Here is an 18266-nt window from a genome sequence, read left to right on the forward strand (position 1 = left end):
CGACTGTCACTTCCTGAACTCCAACGCAGTGTCCATTGAGCAACACTATTAAAAGTTGAAACAGAAACCTGCACCTGAGATCTATGTCTTTATTAATTTATTCATTTATTCTACATTTTGCCTTCAAAACATGAGCATCCACCACCCAAATGTCCTTTAGAACCAATCAGCTGAAGCATTCCCCCTTTTATATATAGGGAACTAGAGCAATAGTCTAAATAGATTTTGAAGTACTAAACTAAATTGTACAAATCAATTCAATCAAAAATTAGTTACCCAGTTAATTATAAAGAAATTTATGAAAGAGCGCCCTAACCAGGTGATTTAACTAAGTAGGCCCAAAATCGTCTAGCAAAACGCAAATGGACCCACTCTGCTGTGTACGTCTCCAGAAACGGTCAGCCCGTTTACGACTTACCAGGTGGCGGTCCAAAATTACCTCCCGACTCGCGTTTTATCATTCCTTATTATTATAGACCTGCCCTCGTTACAAAACCCTCAAATCCTCTACCGACCTTCTAGGGTTTAGAAAGTGAGACGGTGGATTTGGGCAGCAGCAGCAGTAGAGAAGGCGAGAGAGAGAGAGAGAGAGAGGAGAAGATGAGCCGGAGCCTGGGGATACCAGTGAAGCTGCTGCACGAGGCGGCGGGGCACGTAGTGACGGTGGAGCTCAAGAGCGGCGAGCTCTACCGCGGCAACATGGTCGAATGCGAGGACAACTGGAACTGCCAGCTTGAGAATATTACCTACACCGCCAAGGTAAGACACACTCCTCTCTCTCTCTCTCTCTCTCGTCTTCGATTTAGGGTGTCTTTAGGTTTGGGTTAGCTTTCCCCACTTTTCATAAGATTAGAAGTGGTCTCGCTCTTTTTCTTTTGGTTCTATTATATCGCAATCAATTTCACGCTTTTTTTATTTTTAAATTTTTTATTTGACTGTGAAAACCCTAGATGCACATCTAATTTGATAGGAAAGAAGGTGTTAAGCACATCACCTAAATCAAGGTTGAGGAATCGCGGAAATTTTCCGAGTTTCGATTTAGATTTTAGAGATCTTAAAAGAAAGGCTGATAACACTGTTTGAATACTTGATAATCCTGAGGTCTGTAAAGAATTTGAACCCATCTTCTCCAGGTTTCTTAGTTCCTATGTCACAAGGAAACCTTTAGCTTCAATTTCACATTGCCAAGCATTCGCATGCTGAATTTCCATTAGATTTGCCATGAACTCTGATTTCTACTTTTAGGTTTAGATTTGTATATCTGAGGTCGGCAGAACACATAGCACATGGGTGAGTCGTGTACATACGATGTTGGAAATGATGCGGATTAATAACTCTTACAACTATGTGGTACTGAATTAGCTTCTTTAGTTTGTCCACAAATTATCCCTCGTTTTTTTATCGTAATGACTTCATTTTTCTATTATGCTCGTGTGTCAGTCCCCCTCCTCCCCCCCAACCCCACCCCACCAAAAAAAAAAAAACTGAAATTCCTCTTGAATTAGGAGGTATTCTCGGACTTCTGTATTCATTCTCTTGAACATTTGGTTTCTCGACCTACAACTTCAGGTGGTAACATGGAGTTACAGAAAAAAAGATGAAAATTTCTTCTTGGATAAATCTGTATATTGAAGATTGTATTTTGAAGCAGCACCATTAATTGTGGTGTAGGACTTGATTTTCAATTGCTTGTTTAGCAGCAAACATAAGACATATTGGCTTTCTGCATAGCTTTTAGAACCATAGAACTCCACCCTAAATGGCTCAAAAGAGTTGAAAATAAACCTCAAGGTACAAATAACTAATCCTCAAATGAACCTAGATATTGTGCTCACCGTGTACGACACCACCTTATGCTTGGTGGAACAACAAGATTTGCATCATAGACATGTCCTTAATTATTGATCAAAATATTTATTGTCAGCCCAATCAAGTTTTGTCTATCTAAAAGTAAGCCATGGCTAGAAGGTCAAATACACGGAATTAAATAATGTACTTATATCGACAAGTGGTTAGTCTTGAATTGTTGTTTAACACATGATTTAGTACATACTTACAAGGAAAGATGCATGATATTGCCAAAAGATATAACAATGGGCTACTTTCGACTGTTGTATGTTCACAAGCAAAAATATTGAGAAAGCACAGCCTCCACCATGTTGTATGGTCTCCAGGTTTAACCTCCAAGCTTCTTGTCGTATCTTTGTTGAAGTTAATGGTTGTTCTTCTTGTAAAGGCCATGTATTTGTCTGTGTTAGGATAAATCATCAGTATGATACTTTTTGTTTTATCTTGATTGAGGGTTTGAGAGCGTTTGTCTTCTTAATAGGATGGAAAAGTATCACAACTTGAGCATGTTTTCATCAGAGGCAGCAAAGTAAGGTAAGTTCATCATGCCCTGCATTTTAAAATTGTTAGTTTCATTAGTCCAGCATCTGAATGATTTTTATTGCAGGTTTATGGTCATTCCTGATATGCTGAAAAATGCCCCAATGTTCAAACGTTTGGATGCAAGAATCAGAGTATGGAATACATTTTTTTCTTATCTTATTTTGATAGAGTAAGCATTTTTCCTGATATTTTACTCTATTTGTTGCTTCATGAAGGGCAAGGGCTCAGCTCTTGGAGTTGGACGTGGCCGTGCAGTTGCTATGCGTGCTAGGGTGAGTTATGCTTTTTTAACAATTTCTGATTTTTGTTATGATATTCTGCAAGCTGTTTATTTATCTGTCAAGTTTAAAATGAAATAATTTTTTCTTGTCGTATAGGTTCTTATTAGTTTGATCATGGCTCACCTTTATCATTGTTGTCCATGATGCTTATTTATTTTACAAGAGCCACTGAGTTTTGTTGTGTTCTTCTGTCATCCTTTCATGTTCCTTGCAAATATTTATTTATCTTGTGAAGGTCTTCCTCTTCCAACAAGCTGGTTGTCCCTGCCTTCTTATGTGTTACTCTTATGTTAGATGGGCTCAATAATACGTTGTTATCCCCATGAAAATAACTAAGATCAACCTGAAATTAATTGGTCAAAGACTAAACAGTATAAGGAACTCATGGATACAACATTTTATTCAATTACTTATTTGAGAATTTTAGTTATCTTAGGATTCATATTTCTTGTGCTCAGATAATTTATTATAGTCATAGCAGTTTGAAAGGGCCATACATCTCTACTGCATTTGATAATTGTTGTCCTTAGATTTGGGATCTAAGATAATAATTCTTGTTATTGTGATGACTTGTCCCTTATCTTAGCTAAATGTTTATATACATGTCATTTTTCTAAACTAGTGAAATTAATTACCCGAACAAGACCAGATACAAACCAATTAATATCGCTTAAAATATGGGATTTCTCATTGCCTATGGCTTGATGTGATATTATAATGCATTCAAATGTTTTCCTTGTAAGTAGATAGTTGTCCTTAATTTCAGTTTCCACAAGCAGTGGGAATATGATAATGCCCTAAGCATTGCAAGGGCTCTGTAGAAAGAGAAATGTCTGTATCTCCCACAAGGAGGGGAGGTCAGGTGAGTAGAAAGCAGCCATAAGCTAATCTTCCTATGGTTTACAAAAGAATAAAAATATTTGAAATGGCATGATAGGGAACTCTGCATCTTTCGTTGATACTGATATTGTACAATTTATTCCGGGGTATTAAATTGATTTGGAAATATCAAATTAATAGGTAACATCTAGGCATGATGTCATCTTCAGATGAGCTTTCAAAGCAGCCTTCCACTATTTGCCTAAAAAATGAAACCCCAATCTGTAGTTCAGGGCAGACCTAGAGTATTTCTCAACAATTCCATAAGCACTTTTACCATTTTACCAATACACCAAATATATTGGGAATCACTAGTGAGAAAACTACAGTATTATCTCCACCCATCCTCACAAAATTGTATCAGTTTAGGTTACTGTAGTAGCGTTGATTGATCTTGACTTTGAGCAATTTTTGGTTAGTTGAGGTGCTTGCCCAAAAAATCTTGTACTCCTATCCCTAATGCCCTATGCTTCAGGACATGGACTCACACACTCACCAAAGTGACCTGAATACTAAATGCAATGCACTCACCCAGGTGACCTGAATACTCAATGCGACAAGGGCAAAGCTCCTCAGGCGCATGGTTCCTAAGCCTGATGAGAACGAGTCGTTTTGTGTTTCTAGGGGAAAAGGGTACTTGTTATCATGTGGATTGAGTTTCCGCTCATCAGATCCCCTCAACTCCCGTGATGATAGGCTCACTAAAAACAATGGAACTAGAGTTTGTTAGCTATCATAATGCACTTCCTCCTAATCTTGCGAACTAAACAGTAACTTCTACAGAACAACACTGCAAAACTTTCCTGACTCAAGAAATGAAAAGGTTAAGTTGTCGCATGAGGGTTATAGCAGATGGATCTCGAGTAATAAGAACAAAAACTAGCTTCTCCTTGTCACCTTTGACTGTAATGAGTCTGCAATTGTTTTAGCCTTATTTGAAAATATGATTGTAGCTTGCAAATGAGTGGCAGCCAAACCAAACAGCTGCGAACAGTTGTCTGCAACTCATTTTGCTGCTTTTGGACTTGCAGCCTTATTACCCCTATATTAAAGGTTTAGCATATGTTAAGGCAGACCTAGTGAACATAAAAGATCATTGACGCTGGAAAGATACAATGCAATTTATAATTTTGTATTACACTTAAATAAAACATACGAAAGCAACAACCTTACCATTCTCAAGTTGGAGAGAGATCCTAGCTTCCTCACTCATCCATTTGGTTGAAGACCGAGACTCTTGCGTTTTGGATGTAAGAATTGTTGGGATCACTTGTACGAGTACTTTTACCTTTTTAGTGCAATCTGTCCCTCTTAGTTCATTTGATTGTCATTTAGTATCACTGTCTCCATTTAGCATCACCATCTGCATACATCTTCAGGCTGAACACTTCAGCATCTTTATTTATTTGTTGTTTGTTTGTTTGCTTGCTTGCCTGTTTGTTTATTTTGATGTGTTCTTATGTTGCAGGCTCAAGCTGCTGGTCGTGCTGGTGCTGCTGCTGGTAGGGGTGGTGTGCCTCCAGTAAGAAGGTAGACACCTTCTAGCACTTTGTGGGTCGCTCAGATCTTGCTGTCACAGAGATCACATGTGTTCCTTTCTTTAAATCTGTCTGTTAGAAATTATGTAAGCAACGGCTTGTTTAATAGATGCAAGGAATACATTTTTCTGTTTCCTGTTTGAAATCCTCCATGTGGATCTACATTCCTGGAAGCCTCCTCTTGTTATTGCCTTCTCATTTTTGTTCACTGCTTCTAGTATCCTAAATATTTTATTGATGCAACATTGTTCGTAAATGATTGTGGAAGGTGCACATGCAGTGTTTTATTGCAACTATGAGCAAGTTTTTTTTTAATTATTTTTAGGAGTTTCTAATGCGGAGAAGATAAATCATGTTACGTGGATCTGCATCAAACCATGCTAACTGTGGAAACAGGTTTCCAGTTGTTTTGAAACATATGGGAACTTATTAGCCCAAAAAGAAAGAAAGAGAAAAAAAAAAAAGAAAAAGCAAGCAATCAATTTCTCCGGGCTTTTCTTGATGAGGCAAACAATTGTAAACGTGCAATCAAGCTGAACCCATTCAACTGGGAGAGGGTGCTGGTTTGTTTTATGCTCCCCAATTATCAAAAGAGTGTGCCGGTTAAGGGTCACGCAGCATTTGTGCAGTTCTCAAGGCACTGGTATGGTCAAGCATTTTTACAGTGGGGCATGCTGTTCTTGTACCGGGACATGTTGCAGAAAAATGAAATCTTGCGTGAGATGGTATTTCCAAGCAAGCTATCACCGTAACCATCCAGCCTAAAAATTGTTTAAGCTCAGCTCACGAGCAAGCTCAAAGAAGCCTGCTGTTTAGCTGAGCTTTGGAAGTTTGTTCACCACTCTGTTTGCAGCACTGCCAGTCTTGCCGGCAATTAGCAGTTGTGAAGTTTCCCAGACTCCTACCGCAGCATTTACTGAAAATGGCTGGTGGCCGATCGACCATTGACAAAGCAGCCACTGGTGCTCCAGAAAACAAGGCAGGCACATATTCCTCATCTTAAGGTGGTTGGATTAATATCTAGGCGGTCGATCTTACCATTTTCATTAATCCAAAGCTTCTGTGATAACTGGGAAGGATGTTTGATGGTAGATATCAAGCTGGTGTAACTCTAATTCAAAATTTTCATGGTAACTACATTTTCAAGCAAACTTGGTGGATTTCATTAGAACAACACAAATTAACTGTAGGTGTCCAATGTCTAACCGCTGTTAGAATTTGAAGCTTTACAACATCTGTTACCCTTACAACATATGCCACTGGGATAAACAAGCTTTGCCGTGCCTCATCGTTACATGAGGATTTTTTCTATCAATATGACGTTCCCAAAGATATTGATGTCTCTGAATGAATTCAGCAAACAGAGAACCTATGGAGCTATGACCGTTTCCTTTTTGCTCCACCATGGGAGTTCTGACCAGTTTAGGTGTACACGCAAAACTTGCTGCCAGGCATATCCAAATTTGCCTGAGATTGATTGGTTCAATGCAAAGAGCAAGAACCTTCGCTTGCAGGCTCATGATGGAGAATCAGAATAACTCTGCAACCGCTGAAGCTGATCCGCTGTGCTTAGACCCCCAAGCACCTTGCCTATGCAAAGGACTAGATTGACTCCTATAGCTACCCTCATTCCTTTGTAACCCACCTGCGCCCACCAATTTGATACCTGCCATGACCTTGATCACTACTCTCTCCCCCACTTTCTGCACTGGTGTAACCCGATTTCCTATGATGTCTCCTTCCTCTGGTGCGCCCGCTATCACTAACGCTTCCATTCAACAGCGGGTCATCTATTCCACGAATTACTCTCCTTATTGGTGATGATGAACTGATGCAACTATCATCTTTAACTCTCTTTCTCTCCTTTTCATGCTTTTTGATGTTTTGAGAGATCTTATGAAGCTTCTCATTGAATTTTGTTAGACCCTTCTCCATGGGCTCCACTGCGTGGGTGACTGTGAACTTCAAATCATTTACAATCTGCAGGGGTAAAAGGGATTAGGAATTCCACGATGCTGTCCATTCATCAAATTTTTATTGTCAATAGAATCTGATACAGGATAATAAAAAAGGACTTTTCAAATTCTTAGATCCAAGATCTGTGTCCAAAATTCATGAAAAATGTTTGTGATTTTCTGATGTTGAGGCGTGAAACTGGACAACAGCTTCATGCAGGATTCTTCCATCAAAATGAAATAATGATGCAATCAAGAGGCATATTGTACCATACATAATTCATCATACCGCCCGATATGGGATATACTATACTGTACTGGTATGCTATACCATTCCATATTGACACTACCCTACCGTATCGTACCAACACTGTAATGGGATTTTACCGATATGGGCTTCGGTATTGAGACAACGAATCTTGGTACTATACCACTACTCCCTTACCCAGACCACATCATGACTGGTTTAAAATACAGATTTAACATGGAAACCAAAAGCATCAGTAACCTAAATCAAGGATTCTTTATTTTGTGACCCTTATCAAGGACTTTTTGGAATGATAATCACAAATTTCTTCTGATGATATGGAACTAGTACTCAGATCCATGCTTTTTGTCAGTGTGTCTTGCACAGGTCCAAGAGGACCAAAACATTATAAAGATTTGGGCTGAGAAAGCTCATCAATGAAGTAAGCCAGGTCTTAGGAGGAGAATCAGGGATTCTGTTTGTGATTTTGTCACAGAAATATGGGCCCCTTGCTAATTGAAATGAGCTCCAGAAACTTACTAAGAACTCCTAGTGAGGTTTGATCAAAATATGCAACTGAGAGACTCAGAGAGAGAGAGAGAGAGAGAGAGAGAGGTCTTACATATTCGCCTCCTCCAAGGACAACATCACGCATGCTTTCTCTAATAGCCGTTCCACTTTTGATATCAACATCAGGCTGAGGAAGTCTAAGCTTTGTAGGCCGTTCACTGTCCCTAACCTCATCAGGGTCCAAAGGACAGTCCACAGATGCATAGTCTCCAAGAACTGAGATGCTTCCCAGAAAGCGATCACCCATTAGTTCATATGGCTTGGCAGGGAACACGTAGATGTGAACAATAGAAGCAATGCCCATCTGTGCTGGAAGAATTTGTGAGTCTGTAAGAGCTTCGACCAGCATCAGGATATTAGAAAATGTTCATGAACTAACCATAGCTAAAATTTCAAGGAAACTGGTAAAGGAAACATGAAAAGCATAAGTGCCAGTTTAGATAAGACAACTAACTCCAGAAAACAGGACAATTCAAATAAATAAGATAATCATGTACATATGAATTAGCAAACTTGGTCTTATACACAACCATTATTTTTCCACTACATACAGATCCCACTATATATCTGCTAAAGAATTGATCAACATTCTAACTTGTAGGAAAAGAAGACACATGCTTAAACAAAAAATTCTCTCCTACTAACACAGCAAGAGCATACCCAAGTTTGCAAAAGCTTTTACATGGGTCTTACACAAGAGCAGGGCACAAAGAGTTGCTTTTAACATATATTCACAGTAGCAGATTCTATCTAATAGGTTGTATCTGAATTTCGCATTAAAGTAGAACAAAGTATCAAATACCTCTATACAAATAATGAAGTCCTGAATACTTGACTTAAATTGTAAGGCTTGAGCTATAGGGCTTTTGAGCAAACCCCACGTATAAAGTAGTGCAATTGCAACACCTTGCCACCAAGTCAAAAAGACAATTGACTTGAATACCAGAAATTTGGCCAATGGTTTTATATGAGCCAGTTCATCCTTTGTCGCAGCATAGAATTGAACTAAACAATACAATGCCCATGATTGGCTGAAATTAAGAACCACAGCCATGTAAGGGTACCTACAAAATTTATAAAGAAGGAACATCTAGTCAAATCCAATCAACAAAATTGGAGTTTTCACATGCAACAAATACAGAGTAAGAAAGTTTATCATCTGCTCAATGAAAATTTTGTCATAAAAGATGAGAAGTCTAACTAGTACATAGATATTCATATATCAAAACAAATTACCAAGTTCTAGCATTGGTAATTACAAGCTCAAATGAATGAACCAACAAGTTACCAGAATATGATTCCAGACGAAGATAAACTACAATACATCCATACATACATACATGCATGCATGCACACATATATATACAGGCATATGTATATATGCATGCATATATTAAAATCGCATGAGTCAAAAATGGAATGCTTGTGTGTAGTGCAATGGCAGATCCATGAATTTTCATGGCTCTGTCATGCTCCAATCTGTGAGAGTCCATGACTAGGTTTCAGCATCTGAGGGAGTAGGGACAGTGATCAGGATTCCGAAAAATGGTACGATTTGACCTGCTATTGAGAAAATATTTCTTTATTTTCAAAAAGGAAAACAAAAGTCGTTCCCAATTCCCTCTTTCTCTCACTTATTCTCATTCTCCTGTTTTTCTTTTCTTTCTTTTCATCTTTTACACTGATTCCGTCCTTCTGCATGTCTGTCTTCTTCCCCACCTTTAATGGACCACAGAGCAGCTCACATGTTCAAGGCAGACATGGCTATATCTTCACCTTAACAAATATGAGCCTATCCATCCCATGGTACTTCTCTGACTTTCCTCCCTACTTTTTATTTGTTATACAGAACCAAAACTACTCTAAAAAATTGGGGCATTTTTCCTTGTTCTTTCAAGGAACTTATCTCTTCATCTTAGGAAGTGCAAGCTGCATTTTCACATCTTATCTGAAATTTTTTGTGTCCAGTTTATTTCTATTCTCATTCCTAGTCCGTCTTGGAGCTTAATAGTGTATTTGTTGTAATTTCAGATGGTTTTGTGAACAAGTAATTTGCATCGATTCATTCAGCAATCTTGCTTTGAAATTTGATTGCTTTATCTATCTATGATAGTTCCTTCTTTCTTTTTTTTTTTTTTTGATACAACCGGGGGTCAGATGGCCCCAAAACAAAACAAAACAAAATAGAAAGCTAGCTTTGAACACAACAGACCCCAGCCGCATCAGCCACTACCATAGCACAAATTTCAGCATGCAAAGAGATCCTATCAAATACTAAGTGCTCCTAGAGACCTGCAAGTTTATCCAGTTCCTTTATTTTTGATTTAATACTTACTTTCAGAATCTGATTATTCAGGACTGATGAAATAAATTGATATAAAAAACTTTCTAGAATAACCTCCAAAGATGTTCAGCCATGTCCAAGTGTTCCTGATGCAGCACATGAACTTGCACTAAGAGGAGTAAGAGCGTTGGAGGCTAAAACAAAAAGCAAAAAAATTTTGATTCTTCAAGTGGGAGTTCTTGGGAGTTTACTTCACAAAAAGAAGTTGGAGATTTGGATGAGTTAAATCTAGCCAAAATTCCATTACTTCTATGATCAAAAAATTAGAAAAAAAGTATCTTACAAAGCAATAGTTAAATGCATAATAAACAACAATTTAGGATCCACATACTGCAATCTCCATATTTTTGGGCAGCTTGCACAGTTGAACCTCCAAGCTGCGATCTAGCAAGAATAATGTCACTAGAAGAGTCGAAGTATGAAGCTAATCTGTACGCACAATCTATCAGACAACATGGAAGAACCTGGTGGCACTATGATGTCAGATTCATGGACTAATGGAAGAAATAGGCTGCATCTAAACTTGTTGACAACATCTCTAAAGGTGAAGTATTCTTGGAGTCCTTGTGTACTGTTGGGGGAAAATAGGATGCACAGTATATTTTTTATTTCATATCTTCTACCATTGATGAAATTGGACTGGAGAATGTTATACAATTTGTGACGGATAATGCATCAAACTATATATCTGTAGGTAATATGAAAGCTGAAAATCATCCACACATTTTCAAGATCAAATGTGCATCCCATTGTATCAATGGAATATTCAAAGAGTTTGATAATCTTGAATATGTCTCACATATTGGAAGGTGCGAGAAAATTATAAAATTTATACATTGACACCCACATGTCTTGGACTTGATGAGACTTCACACAAACGGTTGTGAGCTGAAAATACCAATTTAACAGTAATATGCCTAAACATGTTCCGATCTTCTGCAAGATGACAACACCAAAACAATTGCATATATTATGATCTTATGCTGTTCAATAAACTGCATCAAATGATGGAAGACTTGAATGGAAAAAGAAAGAACATAATGCATCATGGCACCTTTCGGTCATAAAATACAGATCTAGTAAACAAATGAATTCAAAATCAAGTTAGAATGGAAAATTTAGCAAGTAGATTATAACAATAACCACAACATAAAAGCCAGATTCCAACCATTTGGGGATCACAGTACAAGTCTTACATTTCATTCAGCTGGCACATAAAAGCAATAATCAAACATGCCATCTATCTTCCATCTTGTTAAATTTCATATGATCTTACCCGCAATTCAGTTTGAACTCTCCTTCACAATATACGTTGAAAGCTTCAAGAACCACTGCTAAAATGGCAGTGACAGTCTTTATTATCATCTGTGCAGAAAAGGTGAGCACTTTCGTTATCTTATTTTGCCTTCATATGAAAAGGTTGAAATTTCTTCATAGACAAATGGAGGACATACATATTGAACAATTCCAATCTTAATAAGCTGATAAAACCATTGGCCGAGTTTCCATGGACTTAGAATATAATTCATAGGAAAAGGATGCTTTATAACTCCCTTTTCAGAAACATTATGCAATAGGGGTTCAGAAGAACATGAACCACCCTGCTTCTCCAAAAACTCAATCGTTCTCTCTTCTCCACCTAAATAAGTACAGGATTGTGATCAGATGTCATAAACAAGAACCTGTCAGCATGAAGAATAGGCACATATAGCATAGCAACAAACCAATGAATACATGTCACTTGTGTGACAACTAAGATCAACAGACAGCTGTGTTCAAATTCTAACTTAAGCAAACAAACCAACTAACAAGGCCCTTTTATATATGGAAAGTAGGAAAACTTCCAGCACGACAAATTTGTTGACCCAGGATAGCTGCAAACAGGCTTCATGATTATGATTGTAAAAAGATTACAATTTTATATTTAAGGCATCTGTTGAACTAGCAACTTCATTTCTTGCCCATTCACTAGTTTACGCTCCCAAGAAAGTCAATTTTTTTTTCAAATTTCTGCAGAAACACTACGAGAATCATGCAACTCTGAATAACATCACCAAGCATAAAAGCACCATTATCCATCATTTTCCTGGGTCATATAAAGCGTTCCAGCTGCAACTAAATTAATGGGTGTGCCAATTGGCAAGATGTAAACAAATAATGCATGCTTAACATGAATATATATTATGCATATGCATATAAAGAAAAAAAGTGGAGTAGAATTATATCATCAGAGCTCCTCTGAGATAGACCTACCCAGGCAAGCAACTAGATATCTTCCAAAGCAATACATGGCAAAGGCCTCATAACAATCACGCAGAATCTCACAATCAACACTAATTGATGGATTCACCAACGATACATACTGCATTAACAAAAATAGGCTCAGCAAATTTTTGAAATACAACACTTGACATTACTAAAATAATTCAAATACTTGTCAGATGGAGCTTCAAGGGTTACTAGAGCAACCAATGCAATCGATAGAATCGTAAAAGAATGGAAAAACTTTTCTCCAAAGTCTAATGGAATGAAAGCAAAGCAAAAAGACCACAGTCAAATTTTCAGCAAAAAAAAAAAAAAACTCACCATTTTAAACTCTGGATGTCATGTGTAGCAGTGAGTTCATTAGAAGTCACAAAGAAGCCTCACAATGAAAAGTAATTGTGATTTGATGTAATAAAAAGCAGCAAATTGTGGACAATATTAGGTTTATGAAAACATTAATTGCACAGCTGATTAAAAGACTACGAATATGTACATGGTGCTTGAACACATTGTCAAAATAAACTCAAAAATCAAAGAGCTTTAGAAAGAGAGTGCTATTTCCATCAGTTCTGCAAACTCATCTAGCAAGAAATTTAAATAAAAATGCAATCAATTTAAATAGGTCTTTGTAAAATGACAAGCTTATGGTTTGACATCACATAGATGAGATTGGGGAGCATAACCTGAAGTATGATTTAGCTAACGGAACATTGGCTATGCATTTAACTGTATTTGACAATGTCCTTGTTATAAAACTTAACAAATGGCTGGTATACATTAGATCCTATACTTTGATGCATATAACAGATAGGAGTTACCCTTGTTTTGGCCATTTGTTGCACCAACAAATTACCTGCTTGACGGTCCCATTATCACAAATCTTCAGGCAAGATCATCTTCAAATCCTTCTGAATGATCCATGCTAATGCCACTTTTCTCCAATGATAAAGATTCACCGCTAAGTTTGAGATCGAACACAAGTTCATTTCTAAAATTTATTCTGCTAAGGTCAAATGGCTGATATAAGCTCATAAATAATTTCATCCCAAGAATATTGCACGTTAAACTTAGTCATAGTTGCATGATTATATGTTAGTTCAAGCAATTTAAAAGGAAAAAAAAAAATCTACTGATGGGCAACAATTTTGCACTAGATGGAGAGAGAATATATGATATTGGTGTGACATATGTTATTACCAACCATTTTAGTCTATTAAAGGTGGTATTCTATTGGCATTGGCAACATGCTTTTTGTCTCTTACAAGAAACCTAAATGAAGCCTTGTTTCGGGTCTTACCTTAGTCTAATCAAGCTGAATTAAAAATGATGAGTTCGTTGGTCTTATAAGCATACATATATATAACATTTCTTGAGCGAGTGCAAGTTTTCTCTGGCCTTTTTTTGTTGGAAGTCCTACAAAATGCATGTAGGAGAAGGCATCTTTCAATCTGAACCATATACTCATGTAATATGGCTGATTACCAAAAATGCTGGAGTTGTTTCATTTGGTGGTGCCAGCAAGATCTTAGTTGTGGCTATTATAAAAAACACGACATGCTCAAATTTGCTGGTCGCATTCTTTTCATGACAAGATAGCACAATCAGTAGGGCACCTTCTATGCAACATCAAAGAAGATCTCACTTTCACAATTTAACTTCCTCAAATTACTGAACATCCATTGAGACAGAGAACTAGTTGAACCCAAAGAGTCGAAATAATATCATACTGAATGATATGATCATAAACTCTTACAATAAGAGTACAAAAATAATACATAAGAATAAGGCTCCCCAAAACTCTTCCAACTTCACTTGCAAAATCCATATTGGGATCTGGCATTTGAAGGCTAAAAACCACTAAGTTTGCAATATGGGACATCATTCAGGCTGACAATTAATTAATTACAGCAATGCCTCCACCACCAACTTGCACCCAATAGTAGGTACATTGATTAAGTATCCACAATTATCCACCATACCAGCTGAACATGTCTTGACAAGACTAGTGGCCTTTAGTATCAACCATAACACCTTGAAACATATTAACCACATGATAGAGCACCATGAGTTGCAATAAAGACCTCACAAGATGCAAGAGCACTTGCCACAGTTTTGGGTCTGCACGAATAATTAATGTCAACTTAAGAAGTTACACAATGTTGGATTGGAAATGGTTGTATCCGCATAATTTGATTAAACATTCATCAACTTATCTTGATTTTGGGGCTATATTGAAGCATTTATCAACTTTCATTATTTATTTTTTGTTTTTTAGATTGTAATAGCAAATCTTCTGCCTAAGGTACCGTACCCACTCTGTAAAAAAGATGACATTCCTGAACCTGCTATTGAAGAACTTTTTTTAGCTCAATTCTAAGATTTCTTGCACTCTAATTTAAGTTCAATGAATCTATGTTCAATTGGTATCACTTTATGAATTTATGCAAGAACAGATTCTTCAGAGTACTTCTATAGAGAGGGAATAATTGGTATTGCATCAAAGCCACTTATTACTGTTTGTAAAAGATGTTCTAATGTTTTACTTTCATAATTTAGATGATAAAGAGAGTGTAGACTCACAAGTTAAGTAAACCCTAAATGTTCTTACATTATCATGTCTAGCATACATTATAATCATCGGAGTAACATGCTGTGGACAGTAAAGTGGTTTGATAAAGAAACCACATTCTTGCACCAAAGGTCAAGCCTTTTTTACACATTCATGCGACGAACCATTTATCTACCTGAGTAGCAGATATCTTACCGACTCGATAGCATAGCAAGGGACCATTAAGATGACACCAATCAGAAACTTCTGCTCCTGTAAAGCCATACGCAAAAGCAACCAGTGAGATCAAACAAAAGCTTTCTATTTTTCGAAGCACACCACAAAAGAACATGTCCAAAAGCAAGGTGACAAAGTGGAACCTCAGGATTCTTATATGCTGAAAGGTGATTGAATAGTAGAAACATGGAGAGCGTCAGTGAGATGACTACAAAGAGACCAGCAATCAGTGTGGCCCATGTGGGTGGCGAGTAAGATAGGAGACCCGAGGAGAATTGCTCTGTTATCTTCATCGCATCAGCTGCCTGTCTTCTGCCCTAAACTCTCATAGCCTCCGACTATCATCCAAATCTTCAATAAATCATAGGAACATTGCCACTCTCAACCAATGGAATTTGCAAATCCAATAAAAGGAGCAGCTTTTTTCCCTATTTCCAATTGTTTGCAGATCCAGCGATCCAAAAGACAACTACTTGATAAGAAGCCGATCTGACAATTCCTCAGGATAACCTAAGAACCCACAAGATTCACACAGACAAAGCACTTGTCAACACGTAATCGGCAGCAAGAATTCGAAAAGGAAAACAAAAGAATCTAACAGTCCGTACCCCAAAACAGTCGATTTCCGATTTCAAGATGCCCAAAAACACAACAGAAAGGGATTAAAAAAAAATAAAGAAAGCGAGACCTAGAATTTTAATGCTGCGGGCGCCATGAAAAACCCCTAGAAACTAGAATTCCAAGACCTTTCCTCCCATCAAAACAAACCAATCAATCCGATAGACCCTCAGTCGGCAAGATTCGCTCCCGCTGGTCCGCTCCCACTTGATTGGAGAACCCCACGAACTCGAACGAGGAATTCGAAGAAGAGGAGCAGAAGGAGAGAGATTATGAATCAAATCGAGAAAGGGAGAGGAAAAGGAGGAGGAGGTGGAGGATTCGCAAAGGCGAGTCGGCTTCTTCGGCCCCCAGTCACCGTCGAGGGTCAGGGAGTTGAGAATCCGCAAGCCTCCGATTATCGTGCAGGGACGCCCGATACACCGAGAAAGGGATGGTGCCCCGACACCGAAAGCAGCGGCCGATGATGAGATGTGATGGGAAACCGCAACTGGCCAATATTATCCGTATGATCGAGTCTGGACGGATGATAGGGTTCGCAACTCTCAATAAAAGGACGAACACGAGATTGTCGTGTGTTTTATGCGCACGAGCTAGCCAAGTAGGTCAAACCAGAGACGGACAGTTGGGGGAGAAACCGAGAACGATTTTTTCCTCTTTTGTTAAAAAAGATCCCCACCTAACTAACACTGTTGGGTTATACAGTATTCCTCATGTCAAGTTATGTGTGTCCGGGCGCTGTACAAATCGGGCGCCAACTCCTAGCCAGTCGGTGGCGTCGGTGCACACCTTCATTGAGGCTTTGCTACAGAGTGTGCACTGAGACATTTATATTATCTACCGTCAAAGCTGCTTACATTACGTATTGTTGTTACCATTTTTTTCTCTTAAGATCAGACGTTGAAGTAGATATGATCGAAATAAAATTACTACTGAACCTTCATTTGAACACATGCAAAATAAATTTACATCAGGATGGTGTTCTTCGGTATAGACCCTCTAACGCTCAAATCAGAAGATTGAAGAACAAGAAGAAGAAAGAGCAAAGAATCGATTGTGTATTTTAGAAGATTCTAGAATATTTAATTTATATGAGAGGAGTTTGAGACGTATCCATCTCGGAGTCCAAGTAATTTCTGAATTTATCGTATGGATAGATTCAGAAGAGGACTTTCTTTTTATGAGAGATTTAATCGTGGAGGAATCCTATTTTATATGAACTTTTTCAATTAAGAGAAAAGACGGATCTGTTGGTGGAAGAAATAGATTGACTATAGCTGATCTAGTAGGTCATTCAGATCAAGAAATCGAAGTTTGTGGAGCAGATACTTGCCCTCTTGCTTGTTGAAGTAGGTCGGTAAAATGAAGTAAGTCATCCTTCGAGGTGAAACAGGATTAGACTGAAGAATAAAAACTGCTGCTGACTCAATAGATCATATTAAACAATGCCACGTCTGCGCTTTAGCCCAGCAAACACCATCTCCAGTAGCTCGACTATGACTAGCTCGACGGTGATGAGGTTGTTTGGACCGAAGCCAAAGTATGGATGTACAATAAATGCCCCCCACTCTCAAGACTGAGCTGCTAATAGGTTGGCTGAAGAGAGTATCTAGTCTGAGATCGAGGCTGATATAGTCAAGTTATTTTTCGTTGACATGTGCCGAAGATCGGTGCTTTAAAATGAATCGCCTTCACATCTGGATCGTTGATTCTTCGGATCCGTGGGAGCTCTGTCTTGACCAATCAGAGAGACCGCCACTTGTCGAACATCGGCTGGAGGAGATAAATCGTCAGTAGATTGGAGCCATCCTAGTATTCTATAAATAGGGCCATGGTAACTTTTGTTTTACTGCTTCTACCGTTTGGATAGGGGAGCTCTGGCATTTGACGATTTTGTATACTTGCTCGGGTAAAATCAATCTACCTTTGCTTATCGTACTTCATTTGCTCGGCTACTTCATTCTTAGGTCAGTTCTTTTCTCCTTAGCCATGAGTGAGTCTAGCTTGTCTCCCGACACCTAGAGCTCAGATGACGATTTTAGGAGTATGGGTCCCGAGATGTTGAGCTCGGAGAATGACGGCAAGAGTGCAGCCCCCGAGTCATTGAGCTTGGAAAATAATATTAAGAGCGCAGACCCTGAGTCTAACATTGCTTGTTCTTCAGGTAGATCCAAAATCTCAGACTTTGATCCATATAGAGTAGATTCCGTCTTCACCTCCGAAGACCTCGAGATTATAAGGCTGAAATACCAAATACTATCCAAGTTTAAACTGGAGGTCCCTATTTCAGGCGAAAGAATAGCTCTTCCTCGTCCAGATCGAGTTGGCTTGTACGAGGAAGCTCTGAAGGCCAAAATTCGGCAGCCTTTCCACTACCTCGTAGTGAAATTTCT

At 38.3% G+C, this 18266-nt stretch overlaps 2 protein-coding genes across 7 annotated transcripts; one reads left to right on the forward strand and one right to left on the reverse strand.

Moving 5' to 3' along the window:
• Positions 1-476: 476 nt before the first annotated feature.
• LOC105059697 (small nuclear ribonucleoprotein SmD3b) lies at positions 477-5345 on the forward strand. Its single transcript, XM_073249691.1, has 5 exons — positions 477-759; positions 2330-2382; positions 2456-2522; positions 2607-2663; positions 5020-5345. The coding sequence occupies exons 1-5, from the start codon at positions 601-603 to the stop codon at positions 5083-5085; spliced, it is 402 nt and encodes a 133-aa protein (XP_073105792.1). The 5' UTR covers positions 477-600; the 3' UTR covers positions 5086-5345.
• Positions 5346-6170: 825 nt separating this feature from the next.
• LOC105059698 (protein LAZ1) lies at positions 6171-16364 on the reverse strand. 6 transcript variants are annotated; one of them, XM_010943111.4, is made up of 9 exons: positions 15944-16340; positions 15399-15765; positions 15235-15291; positions 12459-12567; positions 11660-11844; positions 11482-11570; positions 8664-8925; positions 7914-8165; positions 6171-7069 (listed from the first exon to the last, which is right to left on the reverse strand). In XM_010943111.4, the coding sequence occupies exons 2-9, from the start codon at positions 15546-15548 to the stop codon at positions 6716-6718; spliced, it is 1458 nt and encodes a 485-aa protein (XP_010941413.1). In that variant the 5' UTR covers positions 15549-15765; positions 15944-16340; the 3' UTR covers positions 6171-6715. The 6 variants fall into 6 exon arrangements, with proteins under 6 accessions (XP_010941413.1, XP_010941414.1, XP_073105788.1 ...); XM_010943112.4 differs by having other exon boundaries at positions 15864-16340; XM_073249688.1 differs by lacking the exon at positions 6171-7069 and having other exon boundaries at positions 7937-8197; positions 15864-16364.
• Between the last annotated feature and the right edge of the window lie 1902 nt (positions 16365-18266).

This window comes from Elaeis guineensis, chromosome 16 (assembly GCF_000442705.2).
Source record: "Elaeis guineensis isolate ETL-2024a chromosome 16, EG11, whole genome shotgun sequence".
NCBI lineage: Eukaryota > Viridiplantae > Streptophyta > Magnoliopsida > Arecales > Arecaceae > Elaeis > Elaeis guineensis.